The sequence below is a fragment of the Zalophus californianus genome, chromosome 11 (assembly GCF_009762305.2).
Source record: "Zalophus californianus isolate mZalCal1 chromosome 11, mZalCal1.pri.v2, whole genome shotgun sequence".
Lineage (NCBI taxonomy): Eukaryota > Metazoa > Chordata > Mammalia > Carnivora > Otariidae > Zalophus > Zalophus californianus.
Window position 1 is genome coordinate 57,727,086 of NC_045605.1, and position 23,677 is coordinate 57,750,762.

Consider the following 23,677-nt stretch of genomic DNA (forward strand, 5'->3'; position numbering starts at 1 on the left):
CAGGGAATTTGTCTTGCTGTTTTTTCTGCCTGAAACACTGTTGTTATATATGAACAACATGGCCCTCTTTTTTTCTTCTCATTTTTTTTTTAAGATTTTTATTTATTTATTTGTCAGAGAAAGAGAGAGTGTACAAGCACGGGGAGCGGCAGGCAGGGGCAGAGGGAGAAGCAGGCTCCCCGCTGAGTAAGAAGCCCAATGCAGGACTTGATCTCAGTACCCGGGGATCATGACCTGAGCCAAAGGCAGATGCTTAGCCGAATGAGCCACCCAGGCATCCCAGCATGGCCCTCTCTTAGCTCCTTCAGGCTTTTGTTCATACTTCTCTCTACCTTGAATGTTCTTCCTTTTGTCCACTAAACAAACTCCTATTTTCTTTTGACTTGGCAGCTTCTTTGGAGCCTTCCTTTATTTCTTCCTACATGTGGACACAAGTGGCGCTTTGTCCTTTGTCTTTTATTTATTTCTTTTTGAGGATTTTATTTATTTATTTATTCATTTATTTGAGAGACAGCACAAGCCAGGGGAGCAGCAGAGGGAGAGAAGTAGGCTCCTTTCTGAGCAAGGAGTCCAATGTGGGGCTCAGTCCCAAGACCCTGGGATCATGACCTGGGCCAAAGGCAGACAACCAACCAACTGAGCCACCCAGGTGTCCCTCTCCTTTGTCGTTTAGCACCTTCGTTGTGGCCCATATTGCTCAGTTTCAGTGATTTGTATACATAAGTTTCCCCTGCTTTGCTGTGAGTTCCTCTAGTCACTCTCTGAACTCCTCTCTGCCCCCTGCTACCACATAACATAATTCTAGCACATAACAGCTGCCCAGTAAGAAAGAGAACTAAGTCATGCTTCAACTATAGATTAGTGCACTTTGGACATAAGTTCAAGAAAGAAGCAGGTAAGTGTTCCATAGCTTTTTCCCTTATTGTAACTTAGAGTCAGATCATTTGCCTTTAACTTCACAGTCTGTAAATAACTAACTGGATTACTGCCATCTGAGATCTGACACTGAAGCAGTTGGTAAAAATGTTCAGCCTGGTTAATATTTTTCATCACTAAGTTCTCCAAATGGATTCTAGTGATTGCTGGAATCACTCCAGTGATTGCTGGAATGTTCATTTTGGTGTAAGTGATACCAGGGCAGTTTTTTAATCATGTCATTCCCTCACATTAAAACTTTTAATGGTTTCCCATTGTCAGTAGCAGTGGTCTCATTTTAATTGTGCATTCCTATTAACAAAAACTAAAAGTTTAGGGGTGCCTGGGTGGCTTAGTTGTTAAGCGTCTGCCTTTGGCTCAGGTCATGATCCCAGTGTCCTGGGATCGAGCCCCGCATTGGGCTCCCTGCTTGGTGGGAGGCCTGCTTCTCCCTCTTCCACTCCCCCTGCTTGTGTTCCCTCTCTCGCTGTCTCTCTCTGTCAAATAAAAATCTTTAAAAAAAGAAAAAAGAGAAAAAAGTTTAGCATACCCTCTGAATAGCTATATACTTTTCGTGTGTAAATCATCTTCATATACTACTATTTATTAAATACATTATAAAATATACAATGGCATATACAGAACTTTAACATATGAGATAACAAATATAGAAATTTTAATGTTTTCCTCCTATGCCCAAGTAGTTTCTCCTATATATAAATCCCCTAGGTTGTACACACTCTACTTTAGGGACTACTGGTTCACAGGATAAGCTCTAACCTGCTCAACTTGACATTCAGAGCCCTTCTTAATCTCAGTCTTGAAAGAAGAGCAGGAATGCCCAAGAGAGCTGAAAACTATTCTGTTCACAGGGAAGAACACATGCAAAGGCATGGAGGCATGAAACTTGTGTCTGTGGAGTACTTGTTCCATGTAAGACCCAGCCAGGGTCAGAATCTGCAAATTAACCACAATTTAATTGGCAGAGAAGGACTTGGAGTTTAGATACTCAGTAGCTCTCTCATAGATAAGAAGCTCAGTAGTCCCTCTCTCAGGATCATAAAAAAAGTCAGATCAGGTGGCAGGCAGTTTGTTGTTAACCTGCATTTGGTCTGTATTACTGTTTCAAGAAGGAAGGGTAAGAAGCCAGGCCCAGTTCTAACACTACATTCTTCTGGGGCGGTCCTACAGAATATGAGACAGACAAGGTATAATGGAAACAGATTGCACTAGAAATTGGACCCCGTAGCTTCTAGACCCATCTTCCACTAGCTGTGCGTGATCTTGGGCTAGTTTCTTTACTTCTCTGGATCTGAGTTTCTTCATCCGAAAAATGAAAATTATGAACATTTCTCCCGATTTTATAAGGGTCAGTATAAGAATTAACAAATATGAAGTCAGTTTATAAATTACTATTATACAAATGATTAGTTCCATTTGTATAGATAATTAACATTACCCTTATTATTAGCCAGCAAAATATAATAAAATCAGAAATAATACAACAAATTTGTTGTAGACAAATTGTGTAGACATATACCAGTCTACTATTAATGATCATTTTAGGTTAATTTCATTAGAAATGAAAATGCAATAAGCATATAACTATACATACATCTTTAGTATTTGTTGTATCCTCATGCCATCCTCATTTTAGCAAAGAGGACAATGAAACTTGGAAGAGTTTGAATAACTTGTTCAAGGCCACACATTTAATGGAATGATAGAGCCAAGATTAAAACCCAGATCTGTATAACTCCAGATTACTACCCTCTACTAATGTATACCAAGTACAATAAAGAAGGAACCCCTCTAAATGCTTTGTGGCTATCAGGAAATGCTTCAAAAAGAGGTGACCTCTCTGGGGTGCCTAAGTTGGTAGAGCATGCGACTCTTGATCACAGGGTCATGAGTTCAAGCCCTACGTTGGGTGTAGAGCTTACTTTAAAAAAAATATATATATATATATAAAGAGGTGACCTCTTTGCCTAAATGTCAATTTTATGCCCTTGGGGAAGTTGGGATAAGGGAGTTTGTCTCATATTATACCCACACGCGAAAGACTTGACAACTCTTGGTGAGTATCAGTTAAAGATGGATAGGTTCTGTCTGTGTGTTGTGGTACACCTCTACTGAGAAAAACAGCCCCAGAGACATCTGGGAACTGATCTGACACTTGTAGCTGGGCTTGGTGTTTTCATGCTGAGCATAAACAATCTCACAGCACCAACATCAGGAGGCTGCTTTGCAACCATGATGAAGTGGGACAAAAATAAAGTTACTCTGTAATCTTGTCTAGATACAAACCAAAACAAGGTCATTATGAAGATCACAAAAGTACCTAACATCCCCCCTATCCTGGCTAAAATGAGTGACCGCTGCTACTTTATCATTACAGCCTTAGCCTTAGTCTAGTCTTCCCTCCTTCCTAGGTAAGATTCATTAGAACAGCAATCCAGAGCAAAGCCCCACTTCCTTGAACAACCTCCAAATCAGCTAATGAGTCTAGTGCTATATAAGTCCTTTCTGATACCTTTTTACTAAAACTCCCCATGATTCCCCTTGGTGTATGTTCTTTCTCATCATAATGAACAGTAAAACCAACATGTTCAACTACCATTGCTTCCTGGTAGTCTTTGGCTGAAGGTCATTGACAGTACAATGGAGTGTCCTTGGAGTGTCACTCTGGTAAACAGGGGAATGTTGTCTTCACCCACCCCATACACATATACTATGATATTTAGATTACTAAGAAAGCACATTATGGCTATGCCCAAAGCTTAGATAGGAAATATATGGTCAGTTAGTGTTCTTGGTGGCCTCATGGAATGGTGCAGATGTTTTCTAGGCAATCCGGCTGACTTTTGATACTACCATCTCATTCCCATCCTTCTCCCCTTACAGGGCTCTGGCCGAGCAGGAACCCGCTCTACAGTTCAGTGCCACAGTCGGGGTCAATGCCTTTGTCACCACTCATCTCTCCTTCCTGCCCAAGGGAGAACAGCGCCGAACCCGCCCTGTGGCCTGTTCCTTCTGTCCTGAGTTCTCCCATCACGTTGAGTTTCCATGTAACTTGGTGACTCAGCACTGCAGTGGAGAGACCTGTTTCCTGGCAGAACTGTTGGAATTTGCAGAGGTCACTTTTGCTATTTATCATGAAGATACTAAGTCAGGTGAGTACGAAATGACTAATCACAATCAGAATTAAAAGGGACTCTGTTTTGAATGGTGTAGCTCTTCCTAGAAAACACATGTTGAAATATTTAGCCCTTTGGTCAGTAAAGCACTAAATAATTTCTCTTTTTTGTTTGATTTGACAGGCAGTGATATAACCAGTATTCAGTTATTCAGAGATTATCTGCTTGGAGTAGTAAAGGTTCCAACAAAAGAGCTGCTGGTCAAGAGATCTGGTAAGGGTCCTGGATAATCCCTTTCTAATTCTACCCCTTCTCATTTACTTTCCTACAAGAGATCATCTTGCATGGCTCCCTGTAAGATACGCAGAAGAAGGGGCGCCTGGGTGGCTCAGTCGTTAAGCGTCTGCCTTCAGCTCAGGTCATGATCCCAGGGTCCTGGGATCGAGCCCCACATCGGGCTCCCTGTTCAGCGGGAAGCCTGCTTCTCCCTCTCCCACTCCCCCTGCTTGTGTTCCCTCTCTCGCTGTCTCTCTCTCTGTCAAATAAATAAAATCTTTAAAAAAAAGTATGCAGAAGAAAACATGACCCCTAACAAATGCTTTTGAATTCTCCCAGGTACCTTAAAAGTTCTCTGAAAAGTATTTTAAGTCCTCTCCTAATCATTTCAAAAGTCTTCTAACAAAGTAAAGTCGCTCAAAGCTTTGTACTGTCGTCTTACTCCAGGAAAGATGATGGGATGATGGTGATACTACAAATAATAAATATGGTGATACCCATTACATTATATAACATTTTGTGAAATAGTTCCTCAGATATTGTGTGAGCCTCATTATAACCCTGCTTGGTGGGGACACAGGATCTTACTATTTTTATTTTACGGATGAGGAAACTTAGGCTCACAAAGTTTAAGTGATTTACCAAAACCACACAGCTAGTGAGTGGCAATACCAAAAATCAAGTTCAGATTCACCTATTCCTTTTCACTGTACCCTCCTCTCTCACTGAAGAAGGAATAAAGATAGGCGGTAACAACCCAAAAGAAGACAGCCACCAAGGCAGTCTGGGAATAATGGTCCGGTCCTACTTACTGCTAGCTCAGGGCCCTTGACCGGCCGAGCGTCAGGTTTCTTACTTCATGAATGGAGACAGTTGATCCTGACAAGTCTACAAAGTAAGAGCTTCTGAAATCAGATTTATAAAGTACCTGACACAGTGTAGGGACTCAGTAAGTGTCACCTTTCCTTCTCTTGCCCATCATCCTCCCTAGGATTGTGTAATCTAATTTCCAGAATTCTGTCACACATCTCCCAAGTTTAATTGTGAATTAAAATTTGAGCAGTACTCTCTAACAGGTACTCTCTATGCCTGCCAGAGAAAAGTCTGTACGAGAAAAAAAAATGCATTAGATTTCTGTACATTGATTTTGTATCCTGCAGCTTTACTGAATTTGTTTATCAGTTCTACCAGTTTTTTGGTGGAATCTTTAGGGTTTTCTATATACAGTATCATGTCATCTGCAGATAGTGAAAATTTTACTTCTTCCTTACCAATTTAGATACCTTTTATTCTTTTGTTGTATGCTTGCCAATTTTTTTTTCTTCCGAGAAACCAGCTCCTAGTTTCATTGATCTGTTGTGTTGTATTTCTAGTTTCTGTATCACTTATTTCTGCTCTAATCTTCATTATTTCCTTTCTTCTACTAGTTTTCGGTTTTGCTTATTGTTCTTTTTCTAGATTAGGTGTAAGGTTGTTTGAGATTTTTCTTGCTTCTTGAGGTAGGCCTCTATTGCTATAAACTTCCCTCTTAGAACTGCTTTTGCTGCATCCCAAAGATTTTGGACCATTGTGTTTTCATTTTCATTCATTTCCATCTACTTTTATGTCTTCTTTTATTTCCTGGTTGACCCATTCATTGTTTGGCAGCATGTTATTTAATCTCCATGTATATGTGTTCTTCCCAGATTTTTTCTTGTGGTTGACTTCTAGTTTCATAGTGTTGTGGTCAGAAAAGATGGACAGTATGACTTTGGTCTTCTTGAATTTGTTGAGGCTTGTTTTGTGGCCTACTGTGTAATCTGTTCTGGAGAATGTTCTATGTGTACTTGAAAAGAATGTGTATTCTGCTGTTTTAGGATGGAATGTTCTGAATATATCTGTTAAATCCATTCGTTCCAGTGGGGTCATTCAAAGCCATTGTTTCCTTGTTGATTTTCTATTTAGATGATCTATCTCTTGATCTAAGTAGGGTGTTAAAGTCTGCTAATGTTATTGTATTGTTATCGATTAGTTCCTTTATGTTTGTTTTTAACTGTTTCATGTATTTGGGTGTTCCTATATTGGGTACATAAATATTTATAATTGTTATATCTTCTTGTTGGATTGTCCCCTTTATTAATATATAGTGTCCTTCTTTGTCTCTTTTTACAGTTTGTTTTAAAGTCTGTTTTGTCCAATATCAGTATTGCTCCAGTGGCTTTCTTTTTATATCCATTTGCATGATAGGTTTTTCTCCATCCCCTCATTTTCAATCTGCAGGTGTCTTTAGGTTTAAAATGAGTCTCTTGTAGGCAGCATATAGATGGGTCTTGTTTTTTATCTATTTCTTTTGATTGGAGCATTTAGTCTATTTACATTCAAAGTAATTATGATAGATAGTATTCATTGTCTTTTTATTGTTTTGTGGTTCTTCCTGAAGATTTTCTCTGATTCTTTCATTCTTTCATGGCCTGCTAATTTTAATGATCTATTTGGATTTCTTTCTCTTTAATCTTTGCGTATTTATTATGGTTTTTGATATATGGTTATCATTAGGTTTGCATATAACCTCCCCACTGTGTGCTCCAGGTGCTCTTCAGATTGCTGTTTCTACACTGTATGTTCTCAGGCTGTTTGCCTCCTCTCCAAGAGCAGCCCCAATGCCCTCTGGGATCTATCAGAGCCAAGCATGCTGACCTTTAAAACTCTAGGCTTTAAGCCCCACTTGTTGCAGAAACTCATGAAATTCAGTCCCTCTCACTTTCCAAGACAATTGCTGTGGGGATTCGTTTTCCCCATAAGCTCCCCTGTGTGCTAGTCTGTCTCTTGCCTTTCTCTGTGGCCATGGATCCCTCCCCACTGCAACAGCCACAATCCATTTCTCTCCCAAACTGTGTCTCCACACTACCTTACCTTCTTTAATGAGGCCTCATCTCTACCTTTAGTTGTGGAGTTTGTTCTGCCAGTCTTCAGTTCAATTTCTGGGGTATTTAGGATGACTTGATAGTTACCTAGTTATATTTGTGGGACAAGGTGGAGCCCAAGGTCCTCCTACTCTGCCGCCATCTTCCAACCCCTCTATTTCACATTTTTTATAGCACTTCTCTTTTCAGACTCTTCCAAAACCATTATCTCATTTGATGATTATAACAACTTTGTCTGGTGGGCAAGATTAGCACGAATTTTCCTATTTGTCAGGTAAGGAAACCAAGGCTGAGTGAAATTAATGACTTACCTAGACTGAACTGCTAGTTTGGGGCTGAGCCTAGGAGAGAACTCAGGTCTTCCAACTCCTAGCCTTTGTTCTTCTCCCTGATCTCATTGTCCTTCAGTAATCAGATAAAACAAACTCCAGTGTTCTGTGGGTATATGTTTTCTGTTCTGTCTTGGGCCAGGGTGATGGTGGGTCTGGAGTAGGAGGTAGGTAAATCATTTTACTCTTAAAACAATAATTGAAAAAAATTTTTTTTTCCATAAGGGATCACAGGATGGTATCCTATCATTTTGCCAGAGGATGGGGCCCTGCCTCACGGTTTGGAGCTCATGCAGAAGATCGTGGGTGGCCTGGAGCTTTCAGTTTCCTTCACGCATCCTGGAGATAGAGAGCGGGTGTTGGAAGCTGCTGAGCTATTGGGCTGGAGCTTTGAGAATAATCTGAAGAATCTTGTCAAGATGAATGAAGAGGAACCAGCCACTGTCACCATATCCACCCCAAGGCTCTGGCTGCCCATCCATTGTGTGCTTCTTGCCGGCCAGAACCACATTCATAAGAACACATACTGTTACCTCCGCTACAAACTGTATGATCATGAGGCCTTCTGGACCCCTCTTAAGAAGCCTAAGGAATCTACAAACAAAAAACAGGTCATGGTTACTTTCAAGGCATCCAAAAGAGCAGAAGTCACTAGGGGCCCGTCACTGCTTTGGTATTTCAGGGAGGAGAGGTTAGAGATCCAAGTGTGGCGGGCTTATGGCAGTGACAGTGTGGAGAGGCCCCACCAGATGGACAGTTGGATTGGTTCAGCCTATGTGGACCTGGCCAGACTTGGGGAGAGGTCAGCAAGGACATTAACTGTCAGTGGTAAGTGAGGAACCGGCCTTAGCTCTTGTGGTTTGAGCACCTGCTCTATGACAAGCACTATGTGATAAACTCCCTCAGACATTATTTTATTTGATCCTCCTAGCAGTGCTGTGAGATAGGTATCACACCTATTTTATAGTCATGTAAATGGAGGCTCAAAGAGGTTAGATTACTACCTAGGCTCAAGACAAGAGTACTGGACTTTTATCTGAGAGCTGTGAAAAGCTATTCTAATGGGGTCTGAATAGAAGAGTGATAGTTTTGCATTTTAGAAGACTCCACCTAGTAACTATAATGCAGAATGAAGATGACCAGACCAGATTCTTTATAAACATGATATTTATTCATTGGGACACTCCTTGTAAGATTAGTTGTTATTTCCTCCACTATACAGCTAAAGGAACAGAGTCACAACCGTGTGTAGCTCTGTTAGCCTTGTGCTCTGACCCTGTTGTTGAACAGGTAACCCAGGCTAAATAAGAACTGAGTATTTGGGTGATCATCCCAGATTCTCTGGTTCTCTCTGGACCCAGCAGGTGTAATTCTGGTTCTGTTGGACACCTCATTAAATGCCATGTGCCCCTATTTTATCTGGCAAGCCTAGAGTCACTTCAGAGAGCCTGCAGAAAACGTCTTTGAAGGGCGCCTGGGTGGCTCAGTTGGTTAAGCGACAGCCTTCGGCTCAGGTCATGATCCTGGTGTCCCGGGATCGAGTCCCACATCGGGCTCCCTGCTCAGTGGGGAGTCTGCTTCTCCCTCTCACCTTCTTCCCTCTCGTGCTCTCTATCTCTCACTCTCTCTCTCTCAAATAAATAAATAAAATCTTTAAAAAAAGAAAGAAAAAGAAAACGTCTTTGAAGTAAGTACAGCCCACTTGAACTAAAGTTCAGAAAGATGGGCTTTTAACTTCACTCTGCTGAAGAAAGTAGGTTTGGAACACTTTGGAACAGGTTTGGAATAAAGATTTAAGGATCAGAACTCAAGCACAGATAACCTCTTTTTATTGAGTGATACCAAGGGAAGTATTTAACTTTTCAGATTGTCCATTTCTCTCCTGCTTCTCCACTTCCCATTAGTCTAAGCTTTTTATCTTCCTGTAAATGGGCTTTGTACAAGCTGTGGCATTTGATGTACTGATTGAATGAGTCAAGCAGTCCATCCAGTCATCCACCCAACCATCCTTCCAAGCAGCTGTTGAGTTTCTTGAGGATAAGGATTTAGCCATGTTGCTATTATTGCCCTTATTTCCTGCTTGCGATAATGATGATAATTCACACATTGCATCAGAAGAAAAGAGGTTACCTAAAAAACAGAAAAATACAGGGAAAGTTCCTTCTTACTGCTTCCTGTGAATCAGTTAACTCCATTTTCCTGAATTGAAATGAGTCTAATGAAGCAAACTTGGAGATTCTGAAAGAATTCTTAGTGCCTTCTGCTATATAATTAAATCTCATTTTAATATCCAGGAAGCCTGCAAGTTCAGATCCCTGGGTTTAAATCTGCCACTTATTGGAAAAGTCACCTTGGCAGGTTACCTAACTCCTCAGATTGTGGCACATGAAAAACACTCAACAAATACTAATTCCCCTATTTTTCTTTCTTGCCTCCTTTGCCGAAGCCTCCTACTTCATTTCCAAATGATCTTTAGGGCTACTGCCAGACATATTTAGTTGTTGAAACAGGCGAAATTGAGCACCAGGACAGCTTCCTAAGAAGAAAGCCTTAGGAGAAAGCCTAAGGACAAGAGCCAGTGAGACATGTGACAGAGAAGACAGGCCACTCCTGCTTTAATAATAATCTTACTTTCAAAAGGCTTCAGAAGTCATCTAAGTCTGCTCACCCCCAGCACGTGAATCTCTTCCACAGCAACTCTGCCTGGTAGTCATTTGACTTTGGCTTCAAATCTGAGCTGTCACTACTTTCCATTAATGGAGATAGTGTGCACGTTGGGGAGAAGGGAAGTAAAAGTTTTCACACCATATACTAACTTCACAGTTTTTTTTACAAATTGGTATATTGGGGCCTGTAGGCCCATTGAAGGAGAGAGGACCATAAGCACTCTCAGTCATTTCCAGGGTTAGAGAGCGTTCTTGGTTCCTGCTTGCTTGGGCTTATCCTCCTCCATCCTCTTGCAGGTGTGTATCCTCTGTTTGGACGAAATGCTTCCAACCTCTCAGGAGCTGCCTTGCGAGTTCACGTGGTTCTTTCCTCTCCTTCCCCACACCCTGGGCCCGCTCCTGAGATGGATTCTGTGGAGTGCAGCAGCCACAGTGAGTCTGAGCAGTTCCCCAGAAGGAATGATGAGATTCAGCTCTCTCCGAGATCACCTGGCCACCAGAAGTCTCCTGCCTCCACCCAGGTCCCCTGCAACAACACCACAAAGGAAATCTGCCCAGCTGAGGAGGGCCCTGCCAAGTTGGATGGAACTTTTGCAGTCAGTATCCTGGTAGAAAGAGCGATGCATTTGAGCTTAAAAGGTATGCTCTACTTACTTTTCCAGGAGCGTGTGTCTGACTCCTCAGGCTGTGGTCCTGTCTTCACAAATCTTTGAAATCATGACAGAATCTGCAACAACTGTTAACCATCTTAATCAATAATAATTATATGTCTCAAGCCTAAAGTTTTAAGCAACATGAAAGCCTTTCTGAACTTAAGCGGACATTGCCAGTTATATATTAATTTTGTATATCATAAATTCCAGTCCAGAAACCTGAGTATCAACTTAGGTACTTCTCTTTTCCTTATCCACCATCAAATCATCAAATTCATTAAATTGTATCTCTTAAATTTATTTTAGGACTCTTTTTTCCTTTTCATTGCTACCATTTCAGGCCCTCTTCATTATGTACCAGGGACCAAGAATTCTTAACACTGGATCCCTAAACCCCAAAGGACCCAAGGATAAAAAGTCAGGATGGTAAACTTAGATAGGAAAATAATCACATCTGAATTTTATTAACCTCTAACTAAAAATTTAACATTTCCTATGGTTGTGAACGTAGGCATTAGACCCTAGTGATATTAGCGGTACCTATGATGTCAGCAGTAGAAATCACAGGTATTTTCATATCACATTGTAGTTCTTGCAGGTGTCTTTTTATACCTGTCATTACTTCAAAATTACAGTAGTTGTAAAACCTACAGTTAAATCTTGTTACATATCAATAAAGCATATATATTAGCAGGTCACAGCTTTTTTAGCATTTTGACAATGATGCTAATATAATTTGATTTTTACATAATTCTGTGTATCTTACATTATGCATTTAAAAAAACACAGAGGAGCGCCTGGGTGGCTCAGTCGGTTAAATGTCTGCCTTTGGCTCAGGTCACGATCCCAGGGTCCTGGGATTGAGCCCCACATCAGGCTTTCTTCTGTTCAGTGGGGAGCCTGCTTCTCCCTCTCCGTCTGCCTCTCCCCCCAACTCGTGCTCTCTCTCTTGCTCTCTCCCCTCCAAATAAATAAAATCTTTAAAACACACACACACACACACACACACACACACACACACTGGGGCGGGCGCACACACACACACACACACACACACACACTGGGGCGGGCGCACACACACACACACACACACTGGGGCGGGTGCGCACACACACACACACACACACACACACTGGGGCGGGCGCACGCACACACACACACACACACACACACACACACACACACACACACACACACTGGGGTGCCTAGGTGGCTCAGTCAGTTAAGCATCCACTCTTGATTTCAGCTCAGTTCATGATCACAGGATCGTGAGATCGAGCCCCGCATCAGGCTCCACACAGCATGGAGCCTGCTTAAGATTCTCTCTCTCTCCCTCCCTCTGTCCCTCTCCCTCCTCTCTCTCTCAAAAAAAAAAACAACACACAAAATTAATATACAACTGGCAATGTCCACACTGTTAAAAGAAGAGGCCCATAGACCTCACCAGACAGCCAAAGGAGTCCATGGCACAAAGAACCCTTGCCTTACTCTTTATTTAGTGTTGTAATCTCTCCTAAAACTTTCTCTTTGCCATCACCCTTCTCTTTTCCCTGGCTAATTCCAACTCCTCTCTTAAGACTCACTGTTCATCAGAGTTTCCCTGATAAAGGCCCCCCTCCTGTTTGCTCTCCCAGCAGTTTTTTTCCTCTTTATCATAGCATATATCACATGGTATTGAAATTGTTTGCATGATTTTCTTCTCTACTAGATAGGAGCTGTTTAAGAGCAGAGACCTTACCTTATTTGTTCACTCATCATCCCTTCAACAAGACTTGTATAGTATATGCTATGCAAGCACTGTCCGTGGTGCTGGGGATAAAGCAGTGAACAAAACAGATAAAAATCATGCCCATGTGGAACTTACATTCTAGTAGGAATATCTTCAGCTGTGTAGTCCCACACAGTAAGTTGTATGTGTGGGACTTTGAGCAAGTTATTGTCTCCTTCCGTCTTGAATTTCTCATCTATAAATGGTTGGAATTAATACTTCTTAGATGTGTGATGGCTGTGTGAGCCAGACAACCAAAGCTTTCAATATACATCTTTTCTTTTGGCCTCCCTACTTAGCTCCTATCATCTCTGTGTTGGCCTCTCTCAATTTGTGCTGTATTGGAACAGAAACAAAACTCATGCCATAGTAACTGTTGTTTACCTTTCATTTCTATTTCTCTCTGTACACACCACCAACAGGCATTATTCCCAGGAGCATAAGCTGCTATAATGACCCCTGAGGTTCTCATCCTTCTCAGAACCTTTGAAACCTTGAAATGTTTTATCTCAGGACAAAGTCTTCTCCAAGTACAGTCCTTCCTTTATTGTATTAAAGATAATAAGATCCTGTATGAGTCACAAAATTGGGAAATAATTTTTGCTTTTTTATTGACTCACCAAAGCAGCCTATTTTTGACAAGTATAATGTATAAAAACTGAATTTTTTAAAAGAGAAAAATCAATAGATGAATGAATTTAAGGAAAGCACAAAAAGCTTTTATTTTTTGTAAGAATTGTTCTGTTTCGTTGTTATTGCATAAATTAGAATTTAAAACACAAAAATAGGGTTTACATTCCATTTTAGGGGAAGTCCCCATATTGCAAAAGTACAAATACAAAGCAATACAAATAAACTTGTAACTTTTCCATTAGACAGCAAGTTACTTTTTTTGTTTGTTTGTTTTTACTTTTATTTGCATTTACTTTATACAGAATTTACTCCCAGGCCATAAGTTTTCCTTTCTTCAGTTTCTTCTGGGATATCGCTTTCTTCTGTGCAACCTCCTCTTCTGGTTTAGGAATAATCTGCTCTTTTCAGTAAGGAGCATCTCCATGTGGCAGGGAGAGTCATGTGTGGGTTAATCAGACCATGAGCTCTGTAAGTTCAGGTATGAGATATGACTGTGTTTGCCGGTTAATCCTGTCTGCACTGTGTTTACCAGTCACTCTAGCCCAGGGTGGGTATATATTGCACACCCAGTCCTGTGCTTACATCGCAAGAATGGCAGTTCAATTTTGCAAGTAGTAAATCTCTGTAGGGCCAGTGCAGATAGAGAGAGGACAGAGCAAATAACACATAGTTTCTGTCCTCCGAGAGCTGATAACCCCTTTAAGAAGATTGGCAACTACACGATTAATGATATATAAAGCAAAATGTTCTGAAGGCCAAAAGGGTACTACAATATATAGTGTTTAGAGAGTTTAGAACAGAGAAATGAGACATGTCTGAGAAATCAGGAGAACTTTTTAGAATGAATAGGATTTCAGGAAGGTGGGGTTAAAACCAGGTGGGCATTTCAACTTAAACAAAGGTATTAAAGTGGGAAAGTATATGTTCTGGGCTTGCTTAGGGAGGGCATGGGGGAATCATGATAGCAATTGATCCCCTTTGGCTGGATCCTCTTTTGGCTGGTCATTGCAGGGGAGCTGTGAGAATCATGTAGAAATAGATAAGAAGATTGCTGAGCTCAACCAAGGGCTCAACTAAGACTAACTGACATGATTTTAGCATGGTTGAGAATGCACAGTGGTGATTTCCTCCAGTAGTGTGTGGCTTCCTTTGCTTTCCTACCACAACAAACAACAAACCATTCCCTGGGCCTTTGCTCACGCACCTTTCTTAGCCTGGATTCCTTTCTCCCCTTCCCCAGCTACCAAGCTCCAGCTGGCATCCTGTTCTTCCCCTCATTCACCCTGTTCCAACCATGCTGGCCCTTCTTTGCTTTTTCTGAAATATAGACAGACTCCTGTCTCGGGGCCTTTGGATCTGATGTTCCTCTGGCTTGGAATATTCTTAACTTCTGGCATGTCTTTAGTGAAATAACTTTGTCTCACAAGGCCTTCCCTGACCACCCATCTAAAATTGTAGCTCCTCCCCAACATTTTCTATCCCTCCTTCCTGCTTTATTTTTGTCTGTAGCCTTTAATAGTGTGTTTTGTTTATTTTCTGTCCTCCTAGAAGAATATGAGTCCTACAGAAACAGGGATTTTTGTTTTGTTTTATTTACACTAAATCTTCAACACCTAGAACTGTACCTGACACATAATAAGCAGTAAATATTTGTTAAATGAGGAAGTGGATGAATCTGAAGCCTTAGTCCAATGCTGCCTTCTCTCATTTCCTACTTTGTCTCTCCTGCAGGAAAATTACTTATGGGGAATTTAACAGAGGATAAGTCACAGAGACTAATAGATTTATTCAACAAATGCTTATCAAGTTCCACTGTGTCCAAATACAAGGTATAGGATCATGGCCTCTTACACAGAAAATTTCTGTCACCTTTTCTCCATTCTTAGTGCCACCTTGCCTGTTCAAGCCTCAGAAACTTGGACGAATGGGATAGCCGTCTCAATGGTTGCTGCTTCCAGTATTCTCTTTCAATATCTTTTTCATTCTGCTGCTGAGGTTATATGTCTGGTCCACGAATATGACCTCTCTCAATTGAGAGGTTTGTTGGCTTCGTATCCCCCGCACTCGGTGACAGCACACAGAGTGCTGCCCACATGGCCTGATTTAATCAGTCTTCTCAGCTTCATCTTTCACCAGGTCTTAACTCCACAGTTTGCATTTTGCTAAAGCCCTTTTCTCTTACTATCAAGCCTTTGACCATACATGCTCTTTTCTCTTCCTGGAATGCCTTTTTTCTCTCCTTTTCAACAAACTTTCTCATCTTTCGGGAATAGACTAAGGTTACAATAACACTTTGAAGCCTACTGACCACCTCTCTTAGCCCAAAACCTCCCTCTAGGTTCCCCAATCTCCCCCATACCACCACCCCTACTCCCACACAGTTTTCCTCCTTCATATCGTATATTGGTCTGCGCTGAAAATGTCTAGAAATGTGTCTCTACACTAGCTGTCTGTTCCTGGGACTGTGTGTTGTTTATTTCTGTGCCCCAGCACCCTGATCTTCATGATGCAGCTAAGCAAATGTAAAAATGTCCTCTTGTTTGTGAATATGATACTTAACACCTCTAAAATTTCTGGCATGAATTACCAATCTATAAATCGCTTGTTATTTGGCCTCTGTTTATCCAGGGCAGAGCACTCATCAGGGTGGATATCTGACTTTCAGAGGTCTCTGTTGTCTCCTGATTCCCACCCTCAGTGATAGACCATATAGTCTTTGCTCCCACAAAGTTTATGTGTCTGTCAGGCCCTGTGTTTGGTCCTGAGAATATAGACCTGTACATCATCTCTCTGAAATGTGCCTTCCAAATGATGTTATAATAGAAGATGTTCTGGAATGCGAGTCAGTGGACTAGGTTCTGACCCTAGCTAAGCCATTAACTTGCTTTGTGACTTTGAGCAAACCCATTTCCCTTCGCTGCAGCTATAAAATGTGATGCTCATACAAGTTCATCTCTTAAGATTCTGTTCGATTGTCATCATCTGAGAACATGTAGCTGAGGGCAACTCATGCCACCCTCTCTGAGTCAGCCATAATTTGCCAAGCTTTTGTGAAAATCATTTTGCACGCAAGGCTGCATGCAGAAGATTCACCAACAGCTCTGGATTATGAGTTTTGCCCTCAGCAAGGCTTAAATCTGAAGCAGCTTTGAACTTTCTATGGTCCCCACTGTGGCCCTGGTTCTGAAAATAAAAGAGGTTCTTTAATACTTTTGTTAGAGAAAGCTCTGAAGACCCTTTCTTTATGAATCACCTTCAGTACTTTTCAGAGTTGTAGTCTTACAAACCAGACATGACAGGCGTCTCTAGCCGTTTTACGAGTAAGGCACTGAGGAACAGAGGTAAAATTATTGAGGTTAATCTAAGTTATACTCAGTAAAAACCAAAATTATCTACAGTATCATCAGCCTTTAGAGGTTCCCTTTAACCTACCGAGGCAGGGTTAGGAGCCCCTCTGGGTTCCCACAGCTCCTTGTGCTTTTGGTATAGTCTTTCTCTTATTTTAATTGTCTGTGTGTGTCTGTCTCCCTCAGATCAGGAATCAAACCTGACTTATCTGGGCATGTGTGACACAGAGAAATTGTCAGTTAACGTTGGTTTAATGGAACTGGACTAAGTTTTTGTTAATACACAAATTTGGGCATCACTTGAGGGGAAAGTTACCATGCATTCATTCCAAGCCAGAGGGGAAACTCTTAACCAAATAGAGTTAATTAGACCTATTGCATTAGAAAAACCCTGGAGTTAGGTAGTCAGGAAACCTGGCTTGGTCTTACAAATGCTAGTTAGTTAGCCAGGTGTGCAGTGAGCAAGCCACTTTACCTTTCTGTTGACTGGTTGCCTTACTTGTGAAATAGGGATAGAGTCACCTATCTTATGTGATTTTCAGGTACGTTATCAGTAAGAAAAGTTTGTAAGCTATAAGGTGTTATCCAAACATAAGGGGCTGTTATTTTAATCTCTTTGAAACAATTATATCTTTCTTGATGCATATATTTATGTAAAACACAGGAAGTCTAGTGAAAATGGTAAAGCTACTTCATCTCAAGTCCCCTTAACTGCTCTTGGTGTGTATCCCAACCTGTGGGAGGTATAGTGGCTTTCTTCTGGGCTGCCTCCAAAGGTGTTTTAGAACTTGACCTTTTCCAGAAATGTAAACAGGCCCGCCTGAATTTTCACCCACAAGGAGAGAGCCAGGGAAACCTGGCAGACCTGCTTTCTCAAGCTGATTTGTCACCTGCCTGTTTGGCTGAAAGGAATATTTCTATTCAAGACTGAAGAAGGAAAAAATTTTCTTCCAAAGTCAAACCAGTAGTTTTATTTCAAGGCCTTTAGCAGATAGCATCTTCAAAAATAACAAACCTTAAAAGGGGTGGGGTGGGGTGGAGGAGGGGGTGGGTGCTGTGAAGGAGAGATCTGAGCAGCACTAGTAGACATCTACAATCATAGAGTCTTATTGTGGGAAATGATTTGGGAGCACGTTTCAGATGAGGAAACTGATACCCAGAGAGCCAGAATGAAGTACCCGACATGTCATGCTAAATGAGGGGCAGAGTACACAGGAACCTAGGGTCCTGCCTCTCAGAACCACAGTTGGTCCTCTCTGCTGATCTCCTTCGGAGCTTTCCTGAGCAGATGTGGTTGTCCTCCGCTGGTGCACACCGCAAGCAGACAAGGCAGCTTCTCTCTTTTCTCCAAGTCTGGCAGCTATCTACAGACAAAGGTAGTAGTGAGTCTGCAAACCTTTTTTTTTTTTTTAAAGAAGCTGTATTCTTTAAGATTTTATTTATTTATTTGACAGAGAGAGAGAGACAGCGAGAGAGGGAATACAAGCAGGGGGAGCGGGAAAGGGAGAAGCAAGCTTCCCGCTGAGCAGGGAGCCTGATGCGGGGCTCCATCCCAGGACCCCGGGATCATGACCTGAGCCGAAGGCAGACGCTTAACCGACTGAGCCACCCAGGTGCCCCTGCAAACCTTTTATAAGGGCCTTGGGCCTACTCCGTGCATTCAGGGAACTCTCAGTTTAGTGAGGGAAACATAGACACACAAATTATTATAGAATGCTGTGGGAACTGCCAACATAGAAGCAGATTATCTCATCTTAGCTGTGAGGATTTATGACATTTTATTGGAAGAAATCAGTTTTGAGAAGCTTGAGACTTTCTAAGGAAAGTGGGAGAAAGAAAGGTAAGGCTGAGAGAGAGAGAGCAGTTATGTCAGGGGGCGTCCAGTTATAGGAAACAGAACTCACTCCAGCCATTTAACATCATGTGTGCTGAGAGACCCTATGGTAATAGTGATGATGAGATTTTTTGGTTCCTCTGGATTGCATAAATTATGTTTTAGATACTTCTTTTTCTTTTCTTCCTTTCTCTTCATCTATAATCCTGAGATTGATAGCACTTTAGAGCTGAAAGTGATCTTATGGAATATATAGACTCTGTATTATATAGTCTATTCAGCACTGTCCAAAAGAATTCTGTACTATGATGGGAATGTTCTATATTTTTACTGTCCAGTATAGTAGCCACTAGCCACATGTGGCTGTTGAGCACTTGAAATGTGGCTAGTGCAATTAAGAAATGGAATTTCTCATCTTACTTATTTTCATTAATTTGAAGTTAAATAGCCACATGTGTCTAGTGGTTATCTTGTTGGACAGCACAGTTATAGACTATCTGGTATCAGCAATCATCTTCATTTTACATTTTTTTCCCCTCACATATAAAAGATTTTAATGTTATATTTTCTAACTTAAATTGAGTCCTCAAGAAACAATTATATTTCTTTGAAGAGAAATTTAGGTCAGTAAATGTAAGCAACATATTGAGATCTTATATGAAAAGTATGCTGTCTAATATCTCACAACTGTTAAGGTTGAATTTGTAATGAATATAATTCAGGACATTCGTCCTCCTGTGGACCTCAGATCCCCATCTCTATAAAACAGAGACATAACACAGAAATGATCTTTTGGGTAAAATGAGACAACTAAAGAAAAACTGCTCTAGGTCCTCATTAGCACTGGAACACAGCCTGGCAAAATGTGAAAAATGCACATTCTGATTTCTGTGTTTGGGTTTTGAATGAAAGAAAGAAAGAGCCTTAAAGCCTTCATATTGCCTCCATACAGCCCCCTAGTTCAAATTTACCCTTACCTGCTGCTACTGTCCTAGGAAGGAGGAAAAAAAAACATTTTACTTTGTTTTAGGAGAGACTGAATGATTGAGTCTCCCATACTGTAAACCTGATCTTGTAAAAGTTAATACCAGCACAGTTACTCAGTAAAGTAATGTTTCTTTACTTTGGTGGGGCAGTACAAAAAATGACTGAGAGCTTGGACTCTTGAGCCAGAATCTTGAATTGAACTCTCTCAGTTCTATTATTTAATAAACGTGTGACCACTTAATAGATGTTTAATCTTTCTGTACTCCAGTTTTTTCATCTATATAATGGGAGTAATAATAAAACCTACCTCACAGGTAGGTTGTTGTAAAGTTCAAATGAGTTAAAACATATATAGTACTTAGAACAGTACCTGTCACATAGTAAGTGATATATGTTACCCATTATTATTTATTTTTAATCCTTATAACCACTTAGGAGGTGTAAGTATCATAGGCCCCATTTGAGGAAGCTGTGGCCTAGAGTGGCCTTGCCCGAAGTCACATTGAATGTATACAGCAGAGCTGATAATTGATCATGTGACTCCTAAGTCTAGGGGGTTTTGCAGTTCTACTTTTGCTTCTCAATCCAGTATTTTCCATCATCCCACAAAGTGTAAGGAGTTGGGAGAAGTCATCCCTCACTGGGGAATATTTATGAACTGAGCCTTGAAAGGACAATTTTAGTAGCAGAAAGGACACGAGAAACACTTCAGATACAGGGACTAGTTAGAAATGGTCCTGCTTATACCTGTTTAATGGCAGGCTTCCAGCATGTTCTCTCTGGCACCCTACAGTCAGTCATTCCACTGTGTTCTATTTCAGGGAGTCCCTTGACCGAGCGGAAAGTATTGACACCCAGTTGTTGTGTATCCTTTGCAACGGCTGATGATCCATCTCCTATCTACACCCAAGTGGTTGAAAACACAGATTCCCCCATCTGGAATTTTCAACAGCAATCAAGGTTTGTATTTTATGATATCCCATCAGCCTTCTAGAATCTTCTTCTTGTTCCAAGAGACAAACTCAGATCAAGGAGTACGAGGACACAACCATATTGAGCAGGCCTAGAAAATGCTTTTCTTATCAACCAGTTATTTAATCCTGGTGCTTATGAATTCACAGCTAGTAGTGGTTTAAAAGTCTTATGCAGTACTTTTTTTTAACTCTCTTTGAGCTCTTTTGAGCTCAGTACAACTCAAAAATTATTCAGTAAAAACCTCTTATATGCTCCGCTCTGTTCTAGGGACTGGGAATTAAAGATGATTAAGACAGTTCCTGCTATTGAGGTATTCATAATCTGCCTGGGAAAATATACATTAGAATGTGGCAAGTGCTGTAAAAGTAGTAAAAAAGGATTCTAGTGCCCCTCAGAAAGATAATTTAGGCTAACCTAGAAGTTCAGGGAAAGCTTTTTAAATAAGATAATTCAGCTGAAGGGAAAAAAAAAAGATAATTCAGCTAAGCATTGAAGAATGTACACAATTTATCTAGGTGAAAAAGGCAGAGCAAACTAATTTCAGGAAAGCCTGTGGATTGTATATCCTTGAAGATTCCTGGTGCAGTGGAAAGAGCCTGGGCTTTGCACCTAGAGAGACGTCGCCTCCAACCCCATCTCATTTACTAGCTGTGTGAACAAATTACATTATATCTCTGAGCCTCAGATTCCTCATCTGCAAAGTGGGGTGAACTTCTACAGGGTTATTGTGAGGTCCAAATTAGGTGACATTTAGGAAAATTACCTCATGGCCCATAGCAGATACTCAACAAATGTTAGATCTCCTTTGGAAGCCTCAAAGAATTGGAGGTGGAGTCCTGTCAGGCTTGCCGCAGCGTGGTTCAGAGGTCAGGGGCTGACGTACAGGCCCAGGGCTGCGGTGCAGAGCTCATCCTCCCTTTTCTTCGTTTTATCTGTTTCATCGTCATTAAAAGTGTGAGTTCTAGTGTAACTACTGTTACCCTTACCTTTATCCTGCATCACCTATAAAGTTTCTCTCTTGTCCACCAACACTAGCCACACCACATGGTGTCTGATCTGTTTTCTCACGGTGTTTACATACCTAATTGAGCCTCAGCAGTTGTTCACATGTCCAGTGTTTTGAAATTTGAAAGGCTGACCTGAATCAGGAGCTAGAACTACGGTGACAACTCAGTACTATCTATGGTGAGCTACTGGAAATTATAGAAATTCTCGCCATTGTGGCCAGGTACTTGATCTAAAATATCAACTCTGCCTTGAAAGGCAGGAGGCTAGAGGGCTAAGCTTGTAAGTAAAGATGATTTATTCATTCAGAGCTTAACTTTATGGACTTGACAAAGGGACACTGACAGTCTCTTAATTTCATCCCCTCACTTTAAAGTTATACTGTGGACCCAGGGAGGTTACGTAGTCTGTTGGTAGCAGAGGAAAGATGAGAAGAAAAATGAGTAATGGTTCTGTTTACAATTGCTCTATTACAAAATTGTTTCATTTGATGCTCCTAGCAACCTTGTAGGTAGAAAATATTATCCCATTTAACAGGTAAGAAAGCCAGGGCTCAAAAAGTCTGAGTTCTCAGGGTCACTCAGGTGACCATAGTAGAGCTAGAATGCACTGACCACCAGCTAGAATTCAGATTTTTGACACAGTACTTATCACAGTGCCTCTCATTGGTCTTGAAGTGGGTTCTCTTCAGTTCCCCAGGGGTATCTAGGGAAGGCAATTAAGTCTCTTGGTGTTCCCTGGATCTCCTCCTGAAGCCATGGCACCTGGTGTGGAACTTTCCAAATCTTTGTAATTGAAAATGGTATAAGTCACTTCATATAAAATGTATTAGAGGTGTTCATTGACCTCCACATCACCTTCTTTATCTGCTATGAAAATTGGATACTTTCTTATTTTGGTGCCTTGCCTCTGTACAGTGTAGCTTTAGAATCAAGCAAACTAAGCTTTAAATCCTAGCCCTGCCACTTACTGACTCCTGTGTGACCTTGAGCAAGTCACTTCACCTCTCTGAGCGCTCACCACCTTTTTTGTCTGTAAAGCAGGGATAATAATGCCATGTCCAGGCTTTTGTGCAGATTACACATATATGAGACACTAGGCACCATGCCTGGCCCACGGTAGGCACTCAGTGGATGTTGTTTTTTCTTTCCTCCTCCCTTCTCACCATTCCCCTTTCCACATCAGATAAAAAGAATCTTTTTTTACTCTGCTCCAATAAAACCGTTCCTTACATCTTGAGGAGCTCCCTTTCCACACTCCCTCTCATCTTGAGAAACAGAGTTTGAATGTGGCAGATATCATCAGGTGGGAAAGTACTGCATCAGGGGAGCCTGATTGCAAATCTTGGCAAGTTACTTCTCTCTGAGCTTCCATCCCTCCTTTTAATCATGAAGGTAAAAATACATCCTAGAAGATGACCGTGAAGTTGAAATGAAAATGTTAGGAAAGTGCTTTGCATACTACAAGATATTCTTCAAATCTAAGTTTCGTACGGCACACATGCTTCCTACACCATTAATTTATGGTGGTTGTTTTTCTTAATAGGCTATCAAAAGAGCTTCTTTTGGACCCTCAACAAACTCTGGTCTTCAAAGTTTGGCATAAAGGAGGTATGAACTCTATTCTGTGAATATCTGTCTGTGAAAATAAGTTCACATCCTGTTGACAATTTCCCAATCCTTTTCTTTTTTTAACCAAGTGAAACCATGGCACTTGTGATGCAGGGGACGCATATATGTGTTAGAGGGAATCTCACAGAAGGCCACATTATTCTCCTAGGTAGTTTAAATCCTTAGAAGTCATGTCATTTTGTTTGACTGCCTGCTTAGTGCAGAAGTCCAAGTACATTTAATCTTTCCAATTGTATCTCAACAATCACAGCGTACAGGCTGCCATACACAAGTGATTTCTCCCCCTTTGTATGATGTTATACTTTCTATTGACTCTGGCTTATTAACCAAGACCCCAGCATTTTTAAGCAGTACATAAGACTAGAGTCTTGTTTGAAGAGCCTCCCCAGGATGGAGGTGCTGACATCATGATCCTTGAACCTAGTTTTATTCAGCTACCATTATTAAGAGGCGTAATTCAACAACATCAAGAGCACAGACTCTAAAGCCACATTCTTGGGATTCAGATACCAGTTCTTTCCCCTTACAAGGTAGTATGACCTTGGGTGAATGACTTAATTTCTCTTTGCTTCAGCTTCTTTATTTATAAAATAGGGATAATAGTACCTACCTGAGTGG

The 23,677-nt window shown here is 41.1% G+C and overlaps 1 protein-coding gene and 1 long non-coding RNA gene across 10 annotated transcripts in view; one reads left to right on the plus strand and one right to left on the minus strand.

Annotated features, from left to right (window-relative positions):
* The window catches only part of C2CD3 (C2 domain containing 3 centriole elongation regulator), a 139,993-nt gene that overhangs the window by 72,086 nt on the left and 44,230 nt on the right, over positions 1–23,677 (plus strand). For 8 of the 9 annotated variants that reach the window (XM_027578311.2, XM_027578313.2, XM_035722685.1 and 5 more), the window contains 6 exons: positions 3,820–4,088; positions 4,236–4,325; positions 7,786–8,388; positions 10,524–10,865; positions 20,270–20,408; positions 22,974–23,038. In XM_027578311.2, coding sequence (XP_027434112.2) covers positions 3,820–4,088; positions 4,236–4,325; positions 7,786–8,388; positions 10,524–10,865; positions 20,270–20,408; positions 22,974–23,038 — 1,508 coding nt within the window. The remainder of the gene's footprint in view (positions 1–3,819; positions 4,089–4,235; positions 4,326–7,785; positions 8,389–10,523; positions 10,866–20,269; positions 20,409–22,973; positions 23,039–23,677) is intronic. The other variant, XM_027578314.2, reaches the window with a different exon arrangement.
* LOC113913889 overlaps positions 17,589–23,677 on the minus strand; it is a 52,407-nt gene continuing 46,318 nt past the window's right edge. Inside the window, exon 4 of the long non-coding RNA XR_003517295.1 lies at positions 17,589–17,991. This is a non-coding gene — a long non-coding RNA (uncharacterized LOC113913889). The remainder of the gene's footprint in view (positions 17,992–23,677) is intronic.